At 52.2% G+C, this 17,804-nt stretch overlaps 2 protein-coding genes across 2 annotated transcripts; one reads left to right on the plus strand and one right to left on the minus strand.

Moving 5' to 3' along the window:
* The first annotated feature begins 898 nt into the window (after window positions 1–898).
* Window positions 899–1,813, plus strand: LOC135999390 (olfactory receptor 14J1-like). Its single transcript, XM_065652947.1, has one exon. It carries the CDS (start codon window positions 899–901, stop codon window positions 1,811–1,813), a length of 915 nt encoding a protein of 304 aa, XP_065509019.1.
* A 10,869-nt stretch (window positions 1,814–12,682) lies between these two features.
* On the minus strand, window positions 12,683–13,642 carry LOC135999540 (olfactory receptor 14J1-like). The gene has a single exon (XM_065653110.1). The coding sequence runs from the start codon at window positions 13,640–13,642 to the stop codon at window positions 12,683–12,685; it is 960 nt and encodes a 319-aa protein (XP_065509182.1).
* Window positions 13,643–17,804: the final 4,162 nt, after the last annotated feature.

Here is a 17,804-nt window from a genome sequence, read left to right on the forward strand (position 1 = left end):
AATGATCGGACTGTCCCTTTAGCACATCCCATCTCCAGGAGCCCTGACTCTGCTCTGCCTGTCCTGCTGGGCTCACCAGCTGCCCCCAGAAAGGCCCAGCTCTGCTGTAGGATGCCAGGAGTGCTGAGCCTTTCCTTGGGTCCGCACTCTCCTGCCAGAGTCCTTTGCTTCTCTGGGTGAGGGGTCGTGTCCTGCTCTCTCCATCACATCTCCACCTCTGGGATGGCACAGAATGTGCAGATCTGCCCTTTCTAAAAGGCTCTCCTGCTCCAGTGTAAGTCCAATTGTTTGGATTAATGTGTTATAATTTGAATTTGAAGTCATTTTCATGGCAGCACAAAATGAAGCACAGGACAGATGAGTAAAATCCTGATGGCCACTTCTGCTGTCTGACTCTGCACTGAGCCAGACAAAGCTGAGCCTTTTTGCCTGTCCTGTCTCAAGACTCGTCACATTTTAAATCACAGAATAGAGGATTTCTCCCCCTAAAAAACCCCTGCTCACCTGATGTGGTGGTGGAAAATAAAAAAGCACAGATAAAATATTTGAAAAGACATGGTAATTGTCTCCTCTGCAGCCCAAGCCCTTGACAGTCATGAGCACGGATATTAAACTTTTTCATTGAAGGTGGATTACATCTGTCCATGTGAACATGGGAGCTGTCACAATCCAGCTCCCCTGTCTCCCCTGCAGCAGATCAAAGCTGGCTGCTTGCAGCACACAGGCAGAGGTCCCGCTGCGCACAGCACACTCAGCCAGCACACAACAGAGAAAGGAAATGCATTTCAGTTGGGCTGATATCAATGAAAAATGGTGTGGCTTTGCTAAGAGGAGTCTGTCCTAATTTAAAGTTGCTTTTTCTTTTTTTGAACAGAGCCCACATGCCAACAAACAGCAAATGTCCAACAGCAGCTCCATCACCCAGTTCCTCCTCCTGGCATTCACAGACACACGGGAGCTGCAGCTCTTGCACTTCTGGCTCTTCCTGGGCATCTACCTGGCTGCCCTCCTGGGCAACGGCCTCATCATCACCACCATAGCCTGTGACCAGCACCTCCACACCCCCAGGTACTTCTTCCTGCTCAACCTCTCCCTCCTCGACCTGGGCTCCATCTCCATCACTGTCCCCAAATCCATGGCCAGCTCACTCTGGGATACCAGCGTCATTTCCTTTGCAGGATGTGCTGCCCAGGTCTTCTTTGTATGTTTCTTGTTTGGTGCAGAGTATTCTCTTCTCACCATCATGTCCTACGACCGCTACGTTGCCATCTGCAAACCCCTGCACTACGGGACCCTCCTGGGCAGCAGAACTTGTGTCCACATGGCAGCAGCTGCCTGGGCCACTGGGTTTCTCACTGCTCTGCTGCACACGGCCAATACATTTTCACTGCCACTCTGCCATGGTAATACTGTGGATCAGTTCTTCTGTGAAATCCCCCAGATCCTCAAGCTCTCCTGCTCGAACTCCTACCTCAGCGAACTTGGGCTTCTTGTGGTTACTCTCTTAGCAGTATTTGGGTGTTTTATTTTCATTCTTTTCTCCTATGTGCAGATCTTGAGGGCCGTGCTGAGGATCCCCTCTGAGCAGGGACGGCACAAAGCCTTTTCCACGTGCCTCCCTCACCTGGCCGTGGTTTCCCTCTATGTCAGCACTGGCATGTTTGCCTACCTGAAACCCCCCTCCATTTCCTCCCCATCCCTGGACCTGGTGGTGTCTGTTCTGTACTCAGTGGTGCCTCCAGCAGTGAACCCCCTCATCTACAGCATGAGGAACCAGGAGCTCAAGGATGCCCTGTGGAAACTCATACCTTAGTGTTTTCTGAAGCAGGAAACTACCCATCTGCTACTACATAGCAGTTTTAATGTAACTAGTTACAGGTCCAGTCTCTCATCTGTATTTTCTGTTGTTATTGATGTTTTCTTTATTGTGATAATGTCATCCCCTCTCTAAATCACTTTCTGCTTTTCTTTTATAACTAATGGCTGTGTAAATGAGGAGCCGTGATCTGTGTGTATTTAAATAAAATAAAGGGTCCTGTAGTGACCTTTTTTTCACTATATCCTTCCTGCAAAGCCTATTTGGAGCTGCAGGGACAGTTCCTGTGTGCATGGGAGGAGGGGAAAAGAGTCCAGCCTGGCAGCACTGCCAGGGAGTACCAGCGCTTGGCCTTCCAGAGCTGTTCTCGTTCCACTCCCACACTCTCCTTCTCATCCCTTGTGTTGGTGCAAGGCCTGAGTGCTCTGGCAGCCTGGTCACCGTCCTGCTGTGTGTCAGTCCTGTGAGCGCAGGCAGGGACAGGCAATGGGCACTGCTGTGACAGAGCTGGCCTCAGAGCCGCCTTCCATTAAGAACAGTGATCTCATGAGAACAGTGCCTGAAGGTTTAGGTCTTCTTCAAAAGCTTTTCTGAAGAATGTGCCCAAGAAACTGGCAGATGAAACATCAGTGTACAGCTGCACAGTGTGTGTGTGCAGGGCTGGGCACTCAGCAGTGTCCTCTCACAGCCAGGCCTCCTGCCAGAGACCTGCAGGACCAGCAGAGCAGGGGCTGGGCTGTGCCCCTGTGCACTGGACACCCCACGGAAGCTGCCCCAGGGCATCGTCATGGACTGGCCCCTCACAACCAACATTTCCAGCCCTGTCCTCTCACCCCAGCTCACAGAGGTTGTTCTTCCCTCCATGGAGGGACACTGAATGAGTAGCTCAGCAGTCCAAGTTTGCATTGTATAGATGAGATGTGAGCATGCACATAATGTACACGAGTTGACATGAACCCAAGTGAGCACAAACGCCATCAGTTATTCCAGGGGGTTCCATGAAGGCCCATGGGACAGACAGTGTCTCGAGGTCACTTCATGTTGAGAGTAACATCCCATGGGAAACCACCAGAATGCAGCACTGGGATGTGCTTCCTTGAACTGAGATCCCTCCCTGTGTCCATTCCACGTGACATGGGACATCTCAGACGAATACAGAGCAGGGGGGCACACCTTAGGGCTGAGGTACCTCCCATCCCTTCGGAGTGGCAACAGGAGGTTTTCATCGAACAGATGAGCTGTGAGCATGCACGTCATGTATGTGAGGTGAGAGGAACCTCAGGTGAGATGAGCCCAGGTGAAAACAAACAGCCATTCCTTGAGGTTCCATGAAGGCCTGTGGGGCAGACAGTGTCTAGAGCTCACTTCATGTTGGATGTTACATACCAGAGAAATCAGCCTAGATGCAGCACTGGGATATTTCCCCACTTAAATCGTTAGTAGGAAATATATTTGATAAGTTTAATAGAAGAGACATACATTCACCTGGTCAGGTCCTGGGCCATAGGCGTTTTATGGATGGGTATGGTGTGTTATGACATCAGCTGTGCCTCAGACACTCATAATCCAGTAAGCAGTATGTGACTGTGAAGGGGACAGTGAGGTCAGTTCTGTCTCTGGAGGTGACAGCCCAGCAGCAGGAACGTGGCTGGGAAAGAACCTCTGCATAAGTACCCACAGCCCCTACCCAGGAAGAGGCCTTGGAGACAGGTTGTCATGTCCATCCCACCTGAGAACACAATAGGACAGAAACAGGGACATGCTCATGTCTATCAGAGAAGCTGAAGGTCCAGCAGCAGTCATGGTGAGGTTACTTCTCTCTGGTCTAGTGGAAGACCACAAGAAGACTAACAGGTAGGGTTCGCTGCTTGATGGGCAGTTTCTGAGGTGGTATAGCTTTCCCAAGTACTAGGAACAACCAGGAGAGGAAAAAAAAAGCTACCAAGTGCAGATTGGGAAGTGGAGACTGGATATCAGGAGGAAAAAATGTCACTGGAAGGGCAGTGCTGTGGTGCAAGAGGTCACCCAGAGGGAGCTGGATCAGCCCATGGTTTGTGTTCCAAAGAACAGCCAGTGAGGGTGCAGACACATCAGTGAAGGGACAGAAATGCTGGGGTGAGAGCAGGTGGGGAAGCAGATGGGTGTCTGCAGCCTGCAGGGAAAGAGGGGCAGGTGTAGGACTGTGTAGAACAGCCTGTGATGGAGATGGCAAAGGGCGCTGGAGGGGCTCAAGGCACCAACAGAACCCAGGTCTCTGTCCCCTTGGCCATGGCAGTTGTCTCTGCCACTGAGGCCTGGGAGAAGACATGTTGTCCTCATGGCACTGGGGCCTCGTTGCCTCCTTGCAGCCCCATGGGGAAGCTGGAAGGTGCTGTACCAGCGTCGTCCTTCCCTCGGCCTTGCACACCCACATCCCATGGTCCCAGGAAGAGCCCTGAGCCGTGTGTGAGGGACAGGATCCCCCTTCCCATTGCCTGGAGGTCATGGCTTCTCCTTTCTGCTTCAGAAAGCAAACCAAGGGGTTTCTCACCATCAGAGCTGAGGAAAACACTAAAAGGAGACCTCATGGTGGCTACAGCTTCCTCACAAGGGGAGAAGGAAGGGTAGGTACTGAGCTCTTCTCTCTGGTGACCAGTGACAGAACCCAAGGGAATGGCAGGAAGATGTGCCGGGGGAGGGTGAATTGGACATGAGGAAAAGGTTCTTCACCCAGAGGTGCTGGACACTGAACAGGCTCCCCAGGGAGGTGTCACGGCCCCAAGTCTGACAGTGATCAAGAAGAAACGGGGCAACATCCTCAGACACATGGTGTGAACTGTGAGGTTGTCCTGTGCAGGGACAGGAGTTGGACTCAATGATCCTGGAACACAAGAGGTTCCACTTCAATATGAGAAGAAACTTTTTCAGAATGAGGGTGACAGGGCCTGGAACAGGCTGCCCAGGGAGGTTGTGGAGTCTCCTTCTCTGCAGACATTCAAAACCCGCCTGGTTCCTATGTAACCTCACGTGGGTGTTCCTGCTCCAGCACGGGGATTGGACTAGATGATCTTTTGAGGTCCCTTTAAATCCCCAACATTCTGCGATTCTGTGATTCTGTGATCCTTGTGGGTCCCTTCCCACTCAGGACATTCTATCATTCTATGAAATACTAGGTCAAAAGCCCATGTTTTCATTGTACAGATGAGTTGCAAACATACACATCATGTGCATGTCCACTGTGTGCATGTGGTGAGATGAACCCAAGGGAGCGCAAATGCTTTCAGATATTCATTAGGGATCCATAAAGGTCAGTGGGACAGAGATGGTGTTCAGGGGTCTCTTCCAACCTGTGTTATTGTAGGATTCCATGAATCTTTTCCTTGGAGAGCTCTTTCAAGACAGAATAGACAGAGGAAGAAGAAAAAAAAGAGACAGAAGCAGAGATATAAAATGCCCCAGTGTAAATACAGCAGCTCCTCTGAGGAACGTTTCTCCACTCAAACCCTTGATAGGAAATCTGTTAGATATATTTGATGAAACCAGCTTAGTTTTACCTGCTCACACACTGGAGCACAAGGAGGGCGATGGCTGCGTCCGATGTCATGTGCTCAGCTGTGTCTCAGGAACTCATAGTCCAGCAGGAAGCCAATGGCTGTGGAGGGGACTGTGAGTCACTTGTGCCTCTGCAGGGGACAGGCCAACAGCAGGAACAGGGCTGGGAAAGGGACTGGGAGGTCACACATACGAGACGAGCAATCGGGCCCAATCAGCATGGCTTTATGAAAGGCAGGTCCTGCCTGACCAACCTGATCTCGTCCTGTGACAAGGTGACCGGCTTAGCAGATGAGGGAAAGTCTGTTGTGGGGGAGTGAATCCGCCACACAGGCTGTGGATGTTGTGCACTTAGACGTCAGTAAAGCCTTTGACACCGTATCCCACAGCATCTCCTGGAGAAGCTGCAGCTCATGGCCTGGATGGTGTATCTGCAATGGATAAAGAACTGGCTGGAGGGCCGGGCCCAAAGAGTTGTGGTGAACGGAGCCAAACCCAGTTGGCGGCCGGTCATGAGTGGTGTCCCCAGGGCTCAGTATTGGGGCCAGTTCTGTTTAATCTCTTTGTCAATGATCTGGATGAGGGGATCGAGTGCACCCTTAGTAAGTTTGCAGATGACACGAAATTGGGTGGGAGTGTTGATCTACTGGAGGACAGGAAGGCCATACAGAGGGATCTTGCCTGACTGAGGCCAATTGTATGAGATTCAACAAGGCCAAGCGCCGGGTCCTGCACTTGGGTCATAACAATCCCCTGCAACAATACGGGCTTGGGGAAGAGTGGCTGAAAAGCTGCCTGGTGGAAAAAGACTTGGGGGTGTTGATTGACAGCAGTTGAACATGAGCCAGCGTGTGCCCAGGTGGCCAAAAAGGCCAATGGCCTCCTGGTGTGCATCAAGAATAGTGTAGCGGGCAGAACTGGGGCAGTGATCATTCCCTTGTACTCAGCGCTGGTGAGGCCACAACTCGAATCCTCAGTTCGGTTTTGGGTTCCTCACTGTAGGAAAGACCTTGAGGTGCTGGAGTGAGTGCAGAGGAGGGGACAAGGCTGTTGAGGATCTGGAGCACAAGTCTTCTGAGGAGATGCTGAGGGACCCCGGGGTGTTTAGCCTGGAGAAAAGGAGACTGAGGGGAGACCTTTTCACTCTCTACAACTACCTGAAAAGAGGTTGTAGCATGGAGGGTGTTGTTGTTCTCCTGAGTTGCAAGTGATAGGATGAGAGGAAATGGCCTCAGCTTGTGCCAGGGAAGGTTCAGAATTGATATTAGGAGACATTTCTTCATGGGAAAGGTTGTGAAGCAGTGGAACAGGCTGCCCAGGGAACTGGTTGAGTCACCATTCCTTGTGCCTTAGCACAGCTTCTAGGAGGATCTGTTCCATGATCTTCCCAGGCACAGGTCAGAGGCTGACAGGTCAGTAGTTTTCAGGATCCTCCTTTCTCCAGCAGAGAGAAACACTGCCACACAGTGCAGCTTGGAATGGACATGAGGAGGAAGAAATGTCACTCAAAGGGTGGTGCTGCGATATGAGAAATCATCCAGAAGGAGCATGAGATCAGTCCGTCTCCTTGTGTTTCAAGGAACAGAGCATGAGAGTGGAGACACATCAGCCAATGTATGGAAACACCAGGGTGAGAGCAAGGGGAGGAAGTGAGATGGGTGTCTACAGCCTGCAGGGAAACAGAAGCAGCTGTGGGACAGTGGAGGACAACCCATGGTGGAGATGGCAAAGGGCACTGGCAAGGCTGGATGTCACCAAGAGAACCCAAGTCTTTGTCCCCTTGCCTATGGCAATCGTCTCTGCCACCAAGGCCTATGAGGAGCCATGTTGTCCTCAGGCACTGGGGCACCCCATGGCCTCCTTGCACACCCCAGTAAGGCTGGGAACTGTCACACCATTGTCCTTCACTCAGCATCACACAGCCCACATCTCCCTGCCCCAGGAAGAGCCCTGAGCAACGGGTGAGGGACAGGATCTGCCTTCCCAGGGGCTGGGGGTCAGGCCTTGGCCTCTCTGCTTCGTCCAACAAACCCAGGGTTTTCTCAGCACCTCAGCTGCCTGCACATGACCCTTTGTTTATCTGCCAGCATGGCCTCCAATTCTCTGCTCTAACGAGTCCCTGGGGAGGCTTTGCTGGTACTTGCCCTCAGTGGAACTCATTAATACTTCAAGGGACTTAGTACTTTTTTCTTCTGACGTTGACTTCTGGAAAGGTTTGTGCGATCTCCTCTCAGCACCTGAGGTTCAAGGATTTAGCACCAAATGCACCATGGGGCTCATCACACTGAAGAAAGCTCTAAGAAACCATGTCTCCTTGTAATTTCCTTCTAGTCTTGTACAGTTAATTAGAGACATTTCCTACTGTAGTTATGGAGAGTGATTTCAAAAACCTTCTAATAAAAATGACTTTTTTTTTTTTTTTGGTAAAGGATATAGTTTATTATTTTTCAGTGTGGAGAAGAGGTGATTGCAGCATTATCTGATATTGATCCAGGGTCTCTCCTAAGGAGGTCTGGACTGGCTGGAGAAGCTGTCCCTTGAGGTCTGACACCATGTGGACAACCTTGCTCCTCACCTCCCCAGCCCCATCATTTCTCTCATTGGCCACCTGGCACTTGCATCCCTTTTCCTTACCCCAGACTTCTCCACTGCAGCCTGCAGCTGGATGTTCCAGCTCCTTTGCACCAGCTCCCACCTGCTCTCCTTGGAGACCTGGCTGCACACAGGCAAAGAGGGACTTCTCCTTACTTTTGAACAAACAAAATAAACTGATAAGAATCATGGTTAAAAGAAAACACATTCCTCAACTGTATGCCTAGGACAAAGTGCCACCAATGAGGTTCACTCTCTCCAAGGCATAACCATGCAAGAAATGTTTTAGACAGAAAGGAAATTAGAAAATAAACACAATAAAAGAGTTGGCTAAAGACAGAATTAGACAGACTACTGAAAGACAAGGAAGCTTTTAAGTCCGTGAAGCTGAAAGCAGCAACTGGATTGTTAACAAGTGTCTGAGTGATCAAAGAGTAAGGGGAAGGGAAATCCAGAGACCGATCGCAAGTGCTTGTGTGCAGATCAGCTGCTGGAAATGGGACTTCAGACATGGTCAGTTTAGTTAGGGCAGAGGAAATACCTGAACGATAAGGGAGATCAGATGCACAGCCTAACAGAGTGCTGACAAGGCAAATCTTGTGGAAGAAGAGAAGTTCTCTTCTTGCTCTTAATGCACATCCAAAATAGTGTCATTATGATGTCATGGGAAAACACTGGTATTTAAAGTATCAAAACAAAGACAGGAGAATTACAACACCAACAACGTTTGATGCTTAAAGTTGCAAGAAGACATTTCCTTCACTCTACATCTTTCATTTTGTTTCTTTTTCCCTCCATTTTTAGAAAATGTTCTCTAGATTTCTGTCCTACCAAAGCCTACAGCATTAAGAAAGATAATCCTTGTGTCTTGCACAGAGTCAAAGGCACCAAAAAATCCACTGCCCTGGACTGTCAATGCCACTTTTTACTCTTGGCACGGCGTGAGTCATGCTCGAAGCTGTTGGCCACTCTTGCCTGATGGAGGAAAGAAGGATTAAAAGGTTAATTGAACTGTTCTCTTTTCACATGGTCATGTCGACAGTGACCTCAACAGATCTGTGTTATCTGTCTTCTATGTGAGTATAAGGAAAAAGAAATATTTATGTAGAGGTAAATGTATAGTAAAATGCATAGGTGCATCCAGCTACTCAGCAAAACACATTTCCTACCAGCACTCTCAAAGGAAGAATCTTTCTTCTGAGAAATTGCTGTTTCGATACTGTCTTTGTCACTCCATCCCCTGCCCCACTGGCCACTGGGACCAGGGTTCCCTCAGCTGCCTTCCTTGCGCTGACAATATCTTTGGAGAAGCCCTCCTGGGTGCGCTCTCCTTGCATGGCCATTTCAGCCACTGCTCAGCGTTGGCTTTGCTGGCTCCATCCCTGCACCCCCAGGCCAGCTGTCTGTCTGTCTGTCTCCTGGGCAGCCTGTTCCCCTCCAGCCTCCCTGCACGTCCTTCTGCTGTTTGATCTCCTAAGGCAGCGGGTCAATGTTCACCCATGCTGACCTCTTGCCAGGCCCTGCTCAACTCCCTGACCATCAGATTGGCTTCTTCCTGGGCTTTGAGGATGTTGTCCCTGAATATCCAAGAGAGTTTAACAGCCCCTTTGTTCTCCAGGACAGCCCAAGGAGATCCTCCGGTAACTGAAATCAGCTCTCCTGCAGGACTGCACTGTTGTTCTGCAGTTGCCCTGCTTCTCCACCATCTCACAGTCACTGCAGCCATGGCCACCCTCATCCTTAGATCCCCAGCCTGATCCACCTTGTCTGTCAGTAAGAGACCAGCCCTAGCCAGCTCATCCAGTGTTTGTCTCAAAATGCTGTCTTCCACACCTGCAGGAACCTCCTGGGTTGCTTGTGCCCAGCCCTGCTGCCCTCCCAGCAGACCGAGAGATGGTCCAACTTGCCATGTAATCCAGGACCTGTGACCATGAGGCTTCCTCCAAGGCAAGTGCTGTGCACGCCAGGCTCCTCTCTGCACAGAGCTCATCTCCACCTCCTCATCCACCCGCCTGCCTTCCTGAGGAGCCCTGCCCACCCATGGCTGCCCTCCCACCACCGAGCTGTCCCACCAGGGCTCTGCAGTCCCCATGGGGAGCACGTTGCTGCCTGCCCAGCAGAAACGACAGTGCTGGGTAGGAAAGAGGAGAGGCAGGTAAAGGGGCAGTGTCTGGGAGGTTGGCTGGGAGGTGACCCCTGGTGCCAGAGGAGGATGATGCAAGGTGCATCATGGGAGGGAGGTGGATTTTGAAGTCACATCTTTGGAAACAACCCAACTGGGCATGTGGTGAGACAGGCCTGGTGATGTCACCTGGATGCTGGGAAACACCCCCAGCAGTGCTGAGAGCTTGGGAGACGGGAGATGCAGGAGAAGGGGAAGATGACACGGCTGGAGGTGGGTTGTGATGCCACTTCTATTGCAGTTACCTGGGGTAGATGTGGACAAAGCCAACATGGCCAGATTGTTACTTGTGAGGTCACCTCATGACAGCAATGTGATTGGCCAGAGGTAGGCAGGTATCATGAGGTCATCAAGGACACCAGACGGGAAGGCTGCAGAAAGATGAGTGAGCCCCTGGGGAGGCCCTGCCCTGGGCTGAAACCACCTGTACATGCCACGGGAAACTGTGGGACATGCATGAGAAGCTGAGGGATGTGAGAAGGAACCAGCAGTATGGGCAGCTCCATGTGTCCCAGCTGGGCCTCACAGGTGGCTGCAGATGTGACCAGGTTGGCCAAACTGCCCAGAGGGGAGCACTGGGGACTGTCTGGGCAGTCAAGTCTTGCAAGGCCATCAGTGCCTGGAGGAGCCACCAGTGATGCCACCGAAGTCCCAGAGGACCAAGGCAATGGATTCCAAACTATCAAATTTGAGTGCAAGTGGAGAAAACCGGAGCCCACTGGGGAAAAAGTAACTGATGATGGTTATGAATTGTGAGGAGATCGGGGCAGAGAAATTTGGATCGTGGAATTAGCCACCTGTGGAAGAGTGGGGAGGAGGGGGATTCAAGGGACCAGCTGCCCATGTGGAGGTGGCTGGTCAGTGCTGTTCTGGCCAAACCCTGTGCTTGATCACCATGGTCTGTCCTGCTTATCATACTGGTTTCAGTTGGGATAGAGTTACTTATCATAGCAACTTGTATGAGTCCATTTTACATTTGTGATGTAAATACTGTTTGTCCCACCCCAATGTTTCAGTCATTGCTGAGCAGTGCTTGCACAGTATCAGGGATTTTTCTGCTTCTCACACCAATCACACCAGCATGGGGGCTGTGGGTGCACAAGAAATTGGGAGGGGACATGGCTGGGACAGCTGAACCAAACTGACCAAAGGGATGTTCCACAACATAGGATAGCATGGTCAACAATAAAATCTGGGAGAAGAAGGGAGGGGAGGAGATTCGGCGTGATGGCGTTTGTCTGCCCAAGTAACCATTACATGTGATGGAGCCCGGCTTTTCTGAAGATGGCTGAAAACCCTCCTGCCGATGATGCAGTGAATGAATTCCTTAGTTTTCTTTGATTACATACATAGATTTTGCTTTGCCTGTAAAACCGTCTTTATCTCAACCCACGAGTTTTCTTTTGTGTTTCCGATCCTCCGCCTCATCCTGCTGTGGGGCAGTGAGTGACAGACTATGTGGTGCTGAGCTGCTTGTCAGGGTTAAACTACAAAACTAATTAAACTCTGCTCCTGGCTCTTTGCTGTGTGAGTGGGCTCACTATTGTGTGTGCGTTTGGGTGTGATGGCACGTACACACCTTCTTGGTCAATTCTAAGTGAGGCTAGCAAGGAGGAGGAGGACACCAGGATCTGGAGAACCCCAGGGTTGGAATGTCCAAGTGGGTAATATCTCTGAGTCTGGGCTGACCCAAACCCCAGGTCCACACTGGAGGGACCACAGGGGTGTGTGAAACTGCAGGTAGGTTCTACCCAGGATGTACAGACCACTCGTGCAACTTTCACACCAGATCAGTCTGAGAGGGGCAACAGGACAGGGTCAGTTGTGTTGCTCATGGTTGTGTAAGTGCTGCTGTTGGTGTGGTGGCTGTGAGGGTGCTGTTGCCTGTTGGAGTTGGTCTGTGTCAGATTGTCTGTGCCCATCTTTGTTTCCCTGCAGATACCTGCGTTTAGTGCTTTCCCTTGGATGACTCCACCTTGGGCCATGTCTCACTCTGTGGGGTCCTGTCACTGCCCATCTCAGGCACAGCCGGTCCGTGTGTATCTCATGGGCTCTCGGGCAGCTCCAGATTCCTCTCCTGGAGGATTGTCCTCTGCCCCATCATGCACTGGGACAGCCCAGTGAGGCTGTATCTCATGACCACTCCCCATCTCCACTGTCAACAGACAGCAAGGGTTGTGTCTTAAATCACACCTTTGTTGTGAATCAGCTTCCAAGGTGGCATCGAGCTTTTTCCTCAGGCCCTTTTGAGGGAAATTCCTGGGCCTGTTGTTGAAAACAGCTTTGGAAGAACAACCAAATCTTGAGGAACTGCACTCTGGAGATGTCATTTTGTTACAGAGATGCTATGGGAGACTAAGCTCTGACACAGTGTTAGAAAAAGATTTATACAGCTTTCAGGTGTTTTAAAACTATTTATAATGGGTTCATTATTCAGGATAGTGAGCTAAACATGAACAGTTATGTACCAACATAATAACCATAAATAACAATAGTGGTAATGCTAACAAAGTAAAAGGGATAAAACAGGGTACAGGCCTGCATTGGGATACAATTAGACATCATTTGTGGACAGTGATGGAAAGATGGTCAGTATTGACAAACGCCCATGAAAACACTTTCCTAATGGACTCCTTGAGCTCCTGGTTCCTCATGCTGTAGATGAGGGGGTTCACTGCTGGAAGCACCAATGCGTATAGAACAGACACCACCAGGTCCAGGGATGGGGAGGAGATGGAGGGGGGCTTCAGGTAGGCAAACATGGCAGTGCTGAGGAACAGGGAGACCACGGCCAGGTGAGGGAGGCACGTGGCAAAGGCTTTGTGCCGTCCCTGCTCAGAGGGGATCCTCAGCACGGCCCTCAAGATCTGCACATAGGACAGTACAATGAACACAAAACACCCAAATGATAAACAGACACTAACCACAAGAAGACCAGCTTCCCTAAAGTAGGACTGTGAGCAGGAGAGCTTGAGGATGTGGGGGATTTCACAGAAGAACTGGTGCAGGGCATTGCCCTTGCACAGTGGCAGTGAAAATGTATTGGCCGTGTGCAGCAGAGCATTGAGAAACCCAGTGGCCCAGGCGGCTGCTGCCATGTGGACACAAGCTCTGCTGCCCAGGAGGGTCCCGTAGTGCAGGGGTTTGCAGATGGCAATGTAGCGGTCGTAGGACATGACGGTGAGCAGATAGAACTCTGCCAAAATGAGAAAGACAAAGCAAAAGATTTGGGCAGCACATTCCATATAAGAAATGGCCCTTGTGTCCCAGAGGGAATTGGCCATGGACTTGGGGACAATGGTGGAGATGCAGCCCAGGTCAAGGAGGGCGAGGTTGAGCAGGAAGAAGTACATGGGGGTGTGGAGGTGCTGGTCACAGGCTATGGTGGTGATGATGAGGCCGTTGCCCAGGAGGGCAGCCAGGTAGATGCCCAGGAAGAGCCAGAAGTGCAAGAGCTGCAGCTCCCGTGTGTCTGTGAACGCCAGGAGGAGGAACTGGATGATGGAGCTGCTGTTGGACATTTGCTGATGAGCATGGGGCACTGTCACAGGAGCAAAAGAAAGTGACAATTTAGGAGAAACTTCTCTGAGCAAAATCACATACCCCCTCCCCCCGCTCCACACCCCTTGTCCTTTTCCAGACCTTCCTTCAGCCTGTGCCCACTGGCTGCCCAGGAGTCAGCCCTGCTCTGCAGCAGGGGTCATGGGAACGGGGGGCAGGGGACAGACCTGGGGTTCAGCTGTGTCAGATGGACCCGTTCCTGGTGCAGGAGGGACTGTCAGCATCTGCTCTCCTAGAGATAATGAACCAGGACGGAACAAGGCAGTTTGAGAGGCTTGTTTTTTTGCAGCTTCCTGCAACTTCCCTGGAGAGTGTTGTTGGGTGTCAGAAACCCTCAGCATTTCTGCTGCACTCAGGGAGAACAGAGCGAGTCCTGCGAGACCAGAGGATGCCTGTGGGTCAGTGCAGAGTGAGGGCAGCTGCTCTGTCCCTCTGTCTTGCTCCAGCTGCCCTGGGCTGGCACTTTTCTGAGATGGAGGCTGATCACACTGCCATGTTACCCTGAAAAGCCACCAGGCACTGCTGAGAGCAGAGGGACCCACCTCGGACCATGACATGTCTCACCCTTTCCTCAGGTCTCAGCACCCCACTTCTATCCCAGGACACACACGGCTCATTTCACAAACCAAACAGCATTTCTTCCATCATAGCATCTCTGCACTTCTGCATGACTAATTCAGATAATGCTAACGTGCTATAGGACAGGTTTGCATCCTGGAGGGAAGCTCGCAGCTTGGAAGAAAAACTCAAGGAGACAGCCAAGGGTCCTAATGATGGCATTTGATTCAGGGAGACTCAGCTCATTCCCCAGCCCCACACACTGCATTGCCCACAGCCCCACAGCTCAGAGCAAAGCTGGGACACGTGTTCCCATGGACACAGCTGCAGGAAAGGACCCACAAGATCAGGCTGTGACTCTGCAGCTGAAACTCCCATCCCCAGAGAGCCTGACAGCAAGAACCAGATCACACCAACAGTGACCCAGAGCAGTGGAGCAAGAAGGAAACTGCGGTGAGGGTGGGTGTGAGAGAGGCCAGGGCAGAGGCAGCCGGGCACTCAGACAGCGTCACCCTTCCCCAGCTGTGCAGCCACCTCCCACACACCAGCATTGCCGGGCAGCTGCTCTCAGCCCCTGTGCTCTGCAGAGGGAACTGGAGCTCTGGCTGCACAGGAGCTGCTTCATGCCTTGGAGCCCCCGGCCCTGAGGGCAGAGGCTTTGCTGGGTGGGAGAGGAGGCGAGGGGGCTGCTCACAGGAGGGATCTGCACTGCGGGGATCCTACGGAGTTTTCTGTGTTCCCACTCCCACAACAATTCCGGGGTTAGTTTCCTCACCTTTCTGATCATTTCCCTGCTGCTTGGAGATTTTCCTCCTGGGAGGTGTTTCCCTGTCCATGTCTCTTCCCTGTCAGCACTCAGACCCCATCCCATGCTCTGTGCCCTCACCCTGGCCCTACAGATCCTGCCTGTTTGCAGGGCACTGCCTGGGGGCATCTTCCTGTTTGCAGGTTGGAAAACAGGACAGGTCAGACTAAGGCTGACGGGTCCAACAAAGGTGATGCAGGTGCTGTCCAGAGGCAGAGGAGTGGCTGAAGGGATGTTATGAGGCTTCTGGCAGACACACTGATCACTCAGAGTTGCAGTTCAGCACTATCAGTGACTTGTTTAAGCATGAGAGCTCATTTTTATTTCATGCTTTCCTGCACCCCCCAACCCTCGGGATAGGAAACTGAAAAGGCAGGCTCAGGAAAGCTCCTTATCTGGCTGGTAATCCTTACATTGGTCTTCTCCTTGCGGCATCCACTTGAAAAAATCCTGGGGTTATCTGGAGCTGTGAGCAGCCCTGACCCACACAGCACGCTCTCCACAGCAGAAGCACCTTTCCTGCCCTGATAGGGGTGGCTCCTTACCCCCACAGCTTCTCCCCACAGCCCCGTGGGGATCTCCCTGGGCAGACGGCAGAGTCCCTGCCCCGGCACAGCCCTGGGGTGCAGGGACCCTGCTCTGCAGGACAGCCTGGGGCAACCCTGGGTGCTCACCCAGCTTCACAGCTGTTCAAAATTGCCTGATAACAGCCCCCTCCTTACAGATCCCTCAAGCTGTGCCTGTGCTAACTTGAGGAGATGCCTCCAGGAGCTACAGCTGCATTGTCAGCACCCAGAGACTTACCATGGCAAGGGCTGCAAAGGTTTCTGCTCCAGTGAGCTCTCAGTCATCCTCCCCATCCTGACCACCTTTAATCTCTCTCTGCCTTGCTCGTCTCCCTGAGATCCCCAGGCAGAGCCCTCAGCCCTGCTGCGCTTTGCAGAGGAGCTGCTCCTGGGCAGAGCTGTCTCTCTGCAGCGCTGCCGCTTGCCATGAGCTCCCTCTGTCCCAGGAGCCCAGCCCAGCTCAGCAGCACAGGGGCAGCCCAAGGCGCTTTAATGACCCCTCTGGTGGGTTTGCTGCTGAGTCCATGAACCTCAGACCCTGGAGGAAGTTGAAGAAACCTCCCAAGAAGTCCAAGTCAGATTCAAACTCCAAAGTTTCTTGTAATGTTAATGGGTTCCCCTGAGGAACACTACTGATGATCCGACCCCAGGGTCTGGTTAGAGAAGAAAACTGGAGGCAGAGATGACAGGTCAGGACAAGCAAGGTGAAGGTCTCTCTGATGCTGAGTAAACCTGGATGTGTTTCATTAATCAAAGGGCCAAGCCCTGACCCCCAGCCCTGGGAAGGCAGATCCTGTCCCTCCCACGTTGCCCAGGGCCCTTCCTGGGACAGTGTGATGTGGGGCTGTGCAAGGCCAAGGGCAGGACTATGGTCCCACACCTCCCAGGTTCCTGGCTGGGGACAAGGAGGCCATGAGGCCCCTGCGCTGTAAGGACAAGGTGTCTCCTCACAGGCAGCAGAGCTGGAGACAACAGCCACAGCTAAGGGGAGAAGGAGCTCATGTCTGGTGGGGGCTTTCAGCCTCTTAACATCCCTTGATCATCTCCACGACAGCCTGTCCTATGCTGTGGCATCCCCTGCACCTCTTTCCTGCAGGCTGGACACATCCCCCCTGCTGCCCACCTTGCTCTTGTCTGAGCATCTTCCTTCCTTTGCTGATCTTTCTCCATCCTCCCCAGCTGTTCCTTGAAGCACAAAGCCTTGGGCTGATGCAGACTCCCTCTGGGTGACCTGCTCCACCACAGCACTGCCCTTCCACTCACATTCCTTGCTGCTCATGTCCAGCCTGGACCTCCCCAGCTGCACTGTGTGCCATTATTTCTTTCTCATGCTCTTTCCCACTATGAAGAAAACCTCCACCCTCTCTGAAACCACCCTTCCAGCACTCTCAGGCTACTCCTACACTGCTGCAGCCTCCCCAGCGCTGCTGGGCCAGAGCAGCCCAGGTCCCTCAGCATCCCACACCATGTGCACAAGGTCCTGACCCCTGCCTTGGCACAGCCCTGCACTCTCCAGTTCCTCCCTGCTTCTCCAAACTGGGAGCCGCACACTGGCACACACCCGTGTGTGTGGGGTCACACCAGTGCTGAACCGAATGGGATGAGAACTCCAGGTGTCTGGGTCCCCACGCTCCTCCTCATGCAGCCCCGTGTGCAGCTGCCTTGTTCATGGTGAGCGTGCAGCACGGGCTTGTGTGGCGGCCCTTGTAGTGCCCAGGCCCTTCTCCTCAGGGTCCCTGCTCAGTGTGTCAGGTCCTGCTCTGTCCTGGTGGATGGGGTTATTCTCCTGACCCGATACGGGACTGGCCACTTCTCCTTTTAAAACTTCAGAGCTTTCTGATTGCAAAACCAAGCTTTTCGCCAGGTCTGGACTCTCCAGGACTGAAGCTCCATTTGCTCAGCTATTAATATTTGCATGCAGATGGCTTATCCTGATGAGGTTGTCTCTCCCAAGAAAACAGCATGAGGAGTTACAAGGCACTACAAATAGCCCCTCCTGGAGAAACTGTGGGATCTTGGGGGTCTGGTACTCATAATGCCCGAGGTCTGGACTTAGAGGGAATTTTCCCTTCATGTGTGGGAACATCAGGAAGGTGTGGAGCTCTGCTTGGGGACAGACAATGTCAGCTGGAGGTTGAGGACTCAGCATGAGAGGGCAGAACAACATGGGCAAAGTTGTGGTGGGTGCATATC

Source organism: Caloenas nicobarica, chromosome 28 (assembly GCF_036013445.1).
Source record: "Caloenas nicobarica isolate bCalNic1 chromosome 28, bCalNic1.hap1, whole genome shotgun sequence".
Classification (NCBI taxonomy): domain Eukaryota; kingdom Metazoa; phylum Chordata; class Aves; order Columbiformes; family Columbidae; genus Caloenas; species Caloenas nicobarica.

What these genes read in the sequence shown, in the direction of transcription:
- LOC135999390 (XM_065652947.1), top strand. Translation starts at nt 899, where the DNA reads ATGTCCAACAGCAGCTCCATCACCCAGTTCCTCCTCCTGGCATTCACA.
- LOC135999540 (XM_065653110.1), bottom strand. Translation starts at nt 13,642, where the DNA reads ATGTCCAACAGCAGCTCCATCATCCAGTTCCTCCTCCTGGCGTTCACA.